At 43.3% G+C, this 9,208-nt stretch overlaps 1 protein-coding gene across 6 annotated transcripts; it reads left to right on the top strand.

Moving 5' to 3' along the window:
* The first annotated feature begins 1,046 nt into the window (after window positions 1-1,046).
* Window positions 1,047-8,809, top strand: fosb (FBJ murine osteosarcoma viral oncogene homolog B). 6 transcript variants are annotated; one of them, XM_040195854.2, is made up of 6 exons: window positions 1,047-1,349; window positions 1,617-1,804; window positions 2,845-3,228; window positions 3,629-3,736; window positions 4,139-4,459; window positions 4,620-8,809. In XM_040195854.2, the coding sequence occupies exons 1-6, from the start codon at window positions 1,286-1,288 to the stop codon at window positions 4,683-4,685; spliced, it is 1,131 nt and encodes a 376-aa protein (XP_040051788.2). In that variant the 5' UTR covers window positions 1,047-1,285; the 3' UTR covers window positions 4,686-8,809. The 6 variants fall into 6 exon arrangements, with proteins under 6 accessions (XP_040051788.2, XP_077954430.1, XP_040051539.2 ...); XM_078098304.1 differs by having other exon boundaries at window positions 2,845-3,198; window positions 4,620-7,370; XM_078098303.1 differs by having other exon boundaries at window positions 1,051-1,349; window positions 1,647-1,804; window positions 4,620-7,370.
* The last annotated feature ends 399 nt before the right edge of the window (window positions 8,810-9,208 follow it).

Here is a 9,208-nt window from a genome sequence, read left to right as displayed (position 1 = left end):
CACGCATCGGCTGTCGCTGCTCAGCCCTGACATCCGCGAATGCCCGCGCCCCGTGACATTTATTTGACATCACAACCCGAAATGTAGGTTGTATTTTAGTTTTTTTTCTTCTTTTTTTTTCTTCATTCATAATTGCCACATTCCCACTGGTGTTCTTATAGGCTGGTATAATGAATCATCTCTACTCGGCCGGGTGGTGTTTGCTGTCACATGCTGCCCACTGTCCGTGACAGAATTGCGCTGCTTTTTCTTTAGTGGATTGAATGAGGCTGCTGTTGCTCACTGTCTTGAAATACATAATTATCTTAATCCGTGTAAAGACCGGGCTTCGTTTGAACGGTCGTTAAATCCATTAGTCTACTTGGCACCGCCCCTGTCTTCAGGTTTAGGGAGTATTCCGAAAGTCTCACGAAGGCGTGTCCTGAGAAACTTTAGAGGAGGATTTCCCTCGCATGCCCGCAGGGATTCCGCATATAGGTAACTTGGCGTTTTCACTGTTGCAATAAGCCCTGTGCATACTTGTTTTATGGTGTTTACGCAAGCCATGTAGACTAGTTCAGACCAACCATGTCCTCTGTGCATCACCGTGAAGTTCATATACGTGCCTATTATTCACATGAACACAACAGTACAATCCCCAAAGGCGTGTATACAATAGGAATATAAGTACATCGATTGACGTCCCAACCCAAAGATAGACGCGTATTCAAACAAAGAGGGGGATAAAAGAAAGGCGTTACAGGGCAACCCGCAGAGGATCTCTTCTAACAAAATAGATTATTTCCATATTTATCTATCCGAAGTTTCTTAAAGTTTCCTCTCAGAAGGTCAGACGGTGAGAAAATACCTCGTTCCTGTGATATTATTTTAAAAAACAACGTCTATTATTACCCGTCGGCGAGGCGAGCTTCTGATCCGTTTCAGTGGGAGAGGGATTCCCTCAACGTCACCAAGGATACCAAACACAACACCAAAGTACAAATATGGGCATGTACGTCAGCGGATCTCCGAGGCGGGATTTAAAAGCTAGAAAATGCCTTGGTTATTCTCGGGGAGGATGGATTCATTCATAAGAGAAAAGGTCTGCTACTGTGCAGCGTCCCATCTAACGTCCTCTGGCATTCCTCGAGTGGACTTTATGGACATAAGCCTAATAATCGCACAGTTGAAGACGGAATAAAGGACAGCGCGCCGCGGATTCACAGTAAAACGAGAGCACTTCGGAAAATAGATTCATTTGGGACGCTTTCCCCCCTCGACAAGGGGAACTGGATTAAGCTTCTTCATGCAACTTTTTTGGAAAGACACCAAGAGCATCTCATCGGGGAATTGTAAAAACATCAGCAACGGTAAGTTAAAGCAACGCGGTTTAAAAGTAGTTAAGAAACATCAGGCTGCTTTATGACATATTTACCTTTTGACATCGCTTTTGCAAAATACCGTAACACGCCATCCGGCCAGAAGACTTGATTTTATAGCAGTATTACTCAACGACCAATGAATTAGCCTCGCTGGTTGGATATTCCAACTTGTGTTCCTGTCATATAACAAACTCTTTAAAACAAAACGATGTAGACTAATTAGTTTGGTGTTGTGCACATGCCATGTCGTTGCAGGTGACCTCGCGCTTTCTCTGCTTGCTGAAGGTGTCACATTCCCTCTCGGTCCCTCCGGGGAGATGTACCAAGGATTCCCCGGCGACCTAGACAGCGGTTCCCGTGGAAGCTCCTCTCCATCCATAGAGTCCCAGTACTTTTCCTCCGTGGACTCCTTCGGAAGCCCGCCGACCACAAGTGCTCCGCAGGTATGTTTCAGACTGTTTATTAAACGACCATGAGAATGAATGGGAATGCATGTTTAAACAAATGGCCGGCGTGTGGTCCTACAAATGGACCTGTTCTGATGGCTCCATAGTCCGCTACGTACGGCCTCCGATTAAATATAAATGCAGCGCTACCTGTTGCTTGCAGTAACCTCGGCAGCAACCTTCCGTCGGTGACAACGTGCTCCGCGCGCGGCGCGCCGCAGAACGGATGACAGGCCGCTGGAACTCTCCTACGTACGCGCCGAAGCCCCGCCCCCTCCCCGCGCCTCTCCTTCCACGGGCTCCGCTCTCCCCTCGCTGGCCTCGCCGTGACGTACGTGCTCTGTCTATTTTGGAGAGCTACGTCGCGTTGCCAAGGGGAACACCGGGGGTGTGACGGGGGCGGAGGAAGCAGGAGGCGGAGACTTCGCGTGTATAGAGACGAGACGATTGGTCGAGGCAGTCCGTGTGTATTTCACACTTTTATAAGACTAGTGATGTTGCTCAATACTGCCCTCCTCGGCTCTATATTAAAACCAGAACACACAGCAACAGCATATTCAGAACTGCCCCCCCATCGTTGTATAGGCCAATTTCACGCTATCATGTTGCCAGGGTTTCTAATTCGTAGATGGTGGGATGCCCCTTTTTCCACAATTTTTAAAATCATATGATATGATCATTGGTGTTTCTGGAAAAGGCGTTTTTATAGACTACATGAGCCATGTGCATACACTCACAAGTTAAACCCTATTGCTATGAATATGACTAATGAATTCTAATAATATATATAAATACTATATTATATTTAATATATGTATATATTTCTTTTTTTAATTATTAGAAATTATTAGTTACTATTCAAAACATGACCTTAATTGGAATAACAATGCAGTCCATTTGAAAAAGAATTGACTCTTGATGTCCATGAGGTTAACGTGATGGCTACAATAGGTCTTAATGAATATGACAGAAACATTTGCATTTCTTTGTGTGTCTGGTGACTGACCAGGAACGTTAAATCATGTCTTTTTGTTAAGGAGTGTGTGTCAGCGGGAGCCGGATTGAGCATCGTGGGAAGCGGGCCAGGGGCCAGTGTCGGCGCAGAGATGCCCGGTTCCTTTGTGCCCACCGTTACCGCCATCACCACCAGTCAGGATCTGCAGTGGATGGTACAGCCGACCCTCGTCGCCTCCCAGGCCTCTGGGCAGAGTGGGTCCACTGGGACGACGACCATGGCCCAGTCAATGTCGTTGATCGACCCATACGACATGCCAGGCCCCAGTTACTCCTCAGGGTCTACATTCACCTCCCCAAGTTCAGAAAATCCAGGCCCCGCCCCGGGCCCGATCCGCCACTCCAGAACCCGCACTCGCCGTACACGAGACGAGTCTGTGAGTGACGAGGGGGATGTTGGTGTGTTAGTAAGTGTGTGTGCTTGCACGGTTTTGTTTGTTTGCTTTCTTACACATGCAGTGAAGGTGTATTGTTTACGTGGGCGCCAAAACTATCAGATCCAACTACTGTGTACTTCGCTGTTAAGCAGTGGGGTGCACCAATATGTTTAGGGGCATGGGTACTTAATGAAATATGGACACCTCACCGTCTTCTATTGGCAATTTTAATCACGCACAAAACAAATAAACAAGGAAATAAGGATGGGAATATGTAGGAGTCTGTTAGGGATGTGGATAAGAGTTACTATTTTTCAAATTGTCTCGGGTTCGCCCCCTTCACTGCATCATGGACAATACAAATACATTTTCAAGAACACAAAAAACACTTTTATCCTAATCCGTTTCATCTTGTTCCTCTTCGTCCCAGCTTACACCAGAGGAGGAGGAGAAGAGGCGTGTTCGGAGAGAGAGAAACAAGTTGGCTGCCGCCAAATGTAGAAACCGACGACGAGAACTCACAGACAGGCTTCAGTCGGTGAGCTTTCCCTCGTGATAGCAGAATGAGTGATGATCATACCCACATACTTTCAGTACCTCCCATAGCATTTCAGAGTGTGTTAATAGATGTGTGTATAAAAGAGCTTATGGTTTATGGTCATGGGGTTAAGCTGTGGTGGAGACATTGGTCCTCAAGAAGACTGTAGTTAGCAGTAGTTTCTTTCTCTTGTTCTGTTGCACATCCTCTTCATTCCTCCACCCATTCAGCCACCTGTCTCTTGTTCCACCGCTCCTCATTTAGCTCAGGCCTTTATCCAAAGCGGCTTACATTGCATTTTTAGCAACATGAGATATGGAGCAGGCAGGGTTCCTGGCATACCCTCTCTACTCCATGCACCACCGTTGCACACTGTTGAGTTCATCCTGTATTTGCCAACAGGAAACGGACGTACTGGAGGAGGAGAAGGCAGAGCTGGAGGCTGAGATCTCTGAGCTGCAGAAGGAGAAGGAGCGTCTGGAGTTTGTCCTGGTGGCCCATCAGCCAACCTGCAAGATCGCCTACCAGGAGCCATCTCAGCACAGCTCAGCGCAGCTCCCTGTCCAGACCTTACCACCTGCTGTCTCCATTGTGGGCTTGTCTGTGAAGGAAGACTCTTTCTATCTGCCTCCTGCCTATTCAGCCCATCCGGCCTCCACACACTCCCAGCCTCTGGTTCAGCAGCCAGTCCAGCAGCAACCTCAGCCAGGGATAATGCAGGAGGTAGAGTTTTCTAGTTCTTTCTATGGCTCAAGTGAGCCGGCGCCAGGCGGGTCGTGCCACATGGCCAGCGACAGTGGTGGTGGTGGTGTTAACCGTGACGATGCGGCCATTGGCAGCTACAACGCCTCATACACATCTTCATTTGTGTTCACCTACCCAGAGGGAGCCTGCGGGGTCAGTGCCAACCAGCGGAACAGCAGTAGCGAGCAGTCCTCTGATTCCCTGAACTCGCCTTCGCTGCTAGCGCTCTGACTGACCGATAGACACACGCACACACATATCAACGAGCACATGCATTAGGGTCATTGGAGGTAGAGGCCTGGGCGAGTATGTGCAGAGTACCGATCAGTCTCACAGATTGGGAGAAGAGAAACGATCTGTTTTTTTCAGATTGGGTTAAAGTTTGCAGATTCATGCATTCCAATCAAGAGCCATACAAATAGTTACATTAGCTCTGACCTTTGACAACAATATATTAACCATTCCTTGTTCTGTATTAACAGAATACCTGCAACTTTTACAAGATAAGTGAGAAAAAAAAACTGAGTTACAAAATCATGTCCAAGTTGCAAATCTTGAGTGCTCTGAGTTAAAAGATGAATTCCAAATGAATATTCTCAATCTTCAACTTAACAATACATTGAGAAAGAGACCACAAGCCAACTTTACACTCCAACAAGCACCAGTGCCCCAACCGCGTTCCCTCTGTCGGTTGAATTTTCCAGTGCTCAGGCTCTCATCCTTTTCCATCCTTTTCTCTCATCTTTGGCTCGCTGAATGTATTTGTGCAAGACAGAAATTAGCACTAAGGACACTTTGTTCAGGTCTTTTCTTTTGGGAGAACATCTGCCAATTCCTTGCTCATCTCTAACCTTTCATCTGCTCGACTTCCCTCTGCTTCTTCATTTTGCTGCTTGGACTTGGCAAGTCGGGGATCTGAGTATCTGAGAATCTTCTGCTTTATTCTCACACTTTTTTTAACTTTTGTATTAATCTGCCAAACTGCCATGCGACCCATCTCTGCCCATCTGTTTCTCCTATTCTGTCCCTGTGTTTCTCCTTCTCTCTGAAGTCTTTGACCCCTGAGAGCCCGAAGACCCCCTCCAGCCCTTGGGAACATGAGTGAATGGCAGCCCCAACTAACACGCCCTTTTGCACCCTCTCATACGAGGACGTGGACACAGCCGCCATAAGGAAGACCCTTTTCTTGGAGCGCATTGCTCAAACCGGATCCTTAGTGAACAGCGGCTACACTTACGCACATAATTGATGTAGGCAAAATGCAAGGCGGATGCCACCGTCTTCTGCTGAGCCATGGTCAGGAGTCCACATAATGAAAATTAGACACGTCTTGTGTTGTGAGGGCCGGTTAAAAGTGAGGATGATAGAGGTTTTGCGGGTAGGGAGATAGGAAAGAGCACCCAAGCTGGATGGACTCAAATAGAGAGGTGATGGATGACTCCCCATCGTATCCACATCCATTTTTGGAGAAAAAAAAGTGTTTTATGTAGAAAAAAAAAGTTTTCTTTTGCCAACTGCATGGAAACCTTCAGTGTCACAGAGCCTCATCATCCGGGGCCTAGATGCGTATATTGATACCATCGCTTTCAAGTCTCTGAACTGAAGATGGATGTTTTGTTGCAGCACTCCAGCTCTGTGTTTTCCTCAGAACCAATCAGATGTGAACCGATGCCTTTATTTGGAGCACGGACCTTTTCATAGAGATTACATGAGACAACCTCTAAACATTTGGGCTCAGTGGTGTCTGTACCTCCCCTGTTCCCTCAGCGGAGACCAGGTGGGGGTGCGTTTATTGTGAGTGCGTCCACTCTGTGGCCCCTGGCCCATTTATTTCTTTTTTTATTGAGGTTGTTGTGGCGAGCAAGCGCAAAGCGAGAGCTGTAAACAAAAGGGGAGGACCCGTGTGGTGGAGTGAGCGTCCTTTTCTTTGCCTGTGAATTTGTACAATTTGTTTTCAGTATGTTTGAGTGAGAATAGTTGTATATTTTAATGTTTATGTTTGTTTGTGCGTGTGATTATTTTGCATTGACCTCTGCTTTCATTTGTATTGTTGCCATTTCTTGTTTTGTGATTTTCTCATTACTGTTACTATAAGTTGCATCGTGACTATCGTTTATTATTTCGTTGTATTTTCATTTGGCAACTTTGGGGGCATGTTGTGCACTACAAAAAAAATTTAACTATAAATCTATATGCACATATATACAGGTAACATCTATATATAAGTGTACGTACAATGATTGTAAAATATGAATGTCTGCAGATCTAAATGGAATATTTTTGTCAATGAAGAACAAGATAAATCTTACTGAGGTTTAGTTTTAAAATAGATATTTTTCTAAAAGAGCACAAAAAAACTATAATAGATTTAAAGTACCGCCCTGTCCCATGAAGCACGATGTCATTGCCTCTATCAAGGTGTATTTATGTTTTATAAGCACTATCCAAGTTACATTAAATGTATGTTTATAACTACGATGTAAGAAGGTTCTGGTAAAGCCTTTTTGTGTTTGTTTTTGTCTGTGAGGTCTGTCCCAAAGTTACTGACACCTGGATGCCACTTGGCCCTTGGCAGATGCAAAATAAGGGGGAAAAAATTGTGTGGTTGAATGTCATTAAAGATATTAAAAGTGTTCAGGATAAAACATAATGACCTAACTGTTTGATTAAGTATTCATTTCTGCCCAATATAAAAATAGCACTCGATAAAATTGTTATTTGCTGAGTGAATCCTATTTTTAAAGGATAAGAACATTATCATGTTGCTCCATTCATGTACTCAAACAACTATTTTGTCTTATTGAGATGAACAACTATTGTGATTACGTTTGCTGGATAAGAGGCTTTATTTTGCATGAATAAAAATGTTTATTTTAAAACAATGACCAAACGGATGGTTTAAACGTGGCTCTCGGTGTTCAGACAATGGGCAGACCTCATTTTTTAAATGTTGAATAAGGACTGTGTTTGTACAGATGTCGAAGAGCCTTTTGGTTTATCTCCAAATGCAAATGTGATGAGCCTATGTTGTCAGAATAAGCATAAAACATATCCAATAGTTCTCATGTATACAGGCTTATCGTGGTGCTACTTATAGAATGATGGCGAGGCCGTTTCACGTTCAATGGCAGAAGGTTGCACATTGCTGTTGCTGAGGCGCTACACAAATGAACACACTCGCTTGTCTCACCGAGACGTTTGATTCTGAAAGGCTGCCAATAACACAGTGAATTCCCAGCAACTGAAGCTGTGAGAGCCGAGTAATCACTCTGTGATTTCATAATGCTTCAATATAAATTTCTTGCTACATCTTTAAGTGTGATGAACAATGTTCAGAGGCCCCTTGCTCTGAAATTGTACTCCAATTGTGCCCCAGATCACCACACAACATATGAGACTCATTCTCCCATGTGACATCTTTGCCTTGGCTTTCCTGGAATTTGCTTTAAAAAAAAGTTTACATAAAAGAATACAAGAGAAATATTTAGCTGTTATAAAACAGAGAAACTGCATACTGTTATACTGTAGTAAGGCTAATGTGTAAACAAGAGCTTTGCTATTTTCTCTATGGAGGTGAATGTTGATATAGTATGTATTTCTATCTTTCCAAAACTCCCATATACACTCAAATTTCATACTTGCCCTGGTATGAAATGCAATACATTATCCTCTTGGATAAACATGATGTAGCCAATCACACAGTGCTCAAACTGACCGCTACTTTATGTCAAGTGTGGTGATATATTGCTTTAACAACATTTTTTTTTTTACAATGTTAAAAGATATGCTGAATAGTTTTTGGTTTGATATATTCATCCTGAAGAAATGTTGTTAATTTATCCAAAAGAATAGTTTACATGTATCAATCATGTGCTGAAACACTAACAAGGTTCATCCATTTTGAAAAGCCAATACCTATTGTCTAATCTATTCTGTTAATCAATGTTTCTTTGTTGTATTATTTTTATTTCTTTGTAGAACAAATTGTTATTTTGTCACATTTGGGAAAAGAATGTGGGTGATTTACATGTTTCGGCTACAGTAGTTAGGAGCTCAAATAAACTTTTTTTTAGGTATATGATTTAGGGCACACAGATAATCACATAATAATGAAGGTGCTCTAATATACAATTGTTTATTTGTTATTATTCTGTGTCCATATTTCAGCTTCTGGGCCTGTTTTCTGTTATAAAAGTTTACATTGTAATATTATTTTCACAGTTTTTAGACTGCGGAAGCTTGGTGGGCTGTCTCCTCTAATGATTTGACCAATGCAATTCCTTTCAAAATTGTCAAGGGATTACATAAACAAAACAACATATTATGAGCTACCTGTCTCACGCTTTTTAATTCTTGACCTTTATTGAACTCGTTGGACTTGTGCATGAATATTTTTCTGTTTTAGGTTTTAGGTATCTGTTTTAGGTGAGCTGATTGTGAAAATTGTGAAAAGGCCACGGTGCTTCAGAATGTTTGAAATTGCTTTACACAGTATGAGAGGTCCAGTAAAGCAAAAGTGTGCAGAACATAGTTATGCCAATTTAAAACTGCAATCAAGCCAGGAAATGCCATCATATGACTGTTTTTCCGATAAGACGTATACTAATGAACTTGCCGAGGTTTGTCTATCGACTTGATTTCCATATGGTTTCTCATTGTTTAGACTATTCCCATTGAATGTTTACCTTTTTCCTCCCATTGCTCCCAGAGTGTTGTGAGTCCATTACA

The sequence above is a fragment of the Gasterosteus aculeatus genome, chromosome 1 (assembly GCF_964276395.1).
Source record: "Gasterosteus aculeatus chromosome 1, fGasAcu3.hap1.1, whole genome shotgun sequence".
Lineage (NCBI taxonomy): Eukaryota > Metazoa > Chordata > Actinopteri > Perciformes > Gasterosteidae > Gasterosteus > Gasterosteus aculeatus.
The sequence above is the reverse complement of the archived record's forward strand: the minus strand, read 5'-3'. Positions and strand labels throughout refer to the sequence as shown.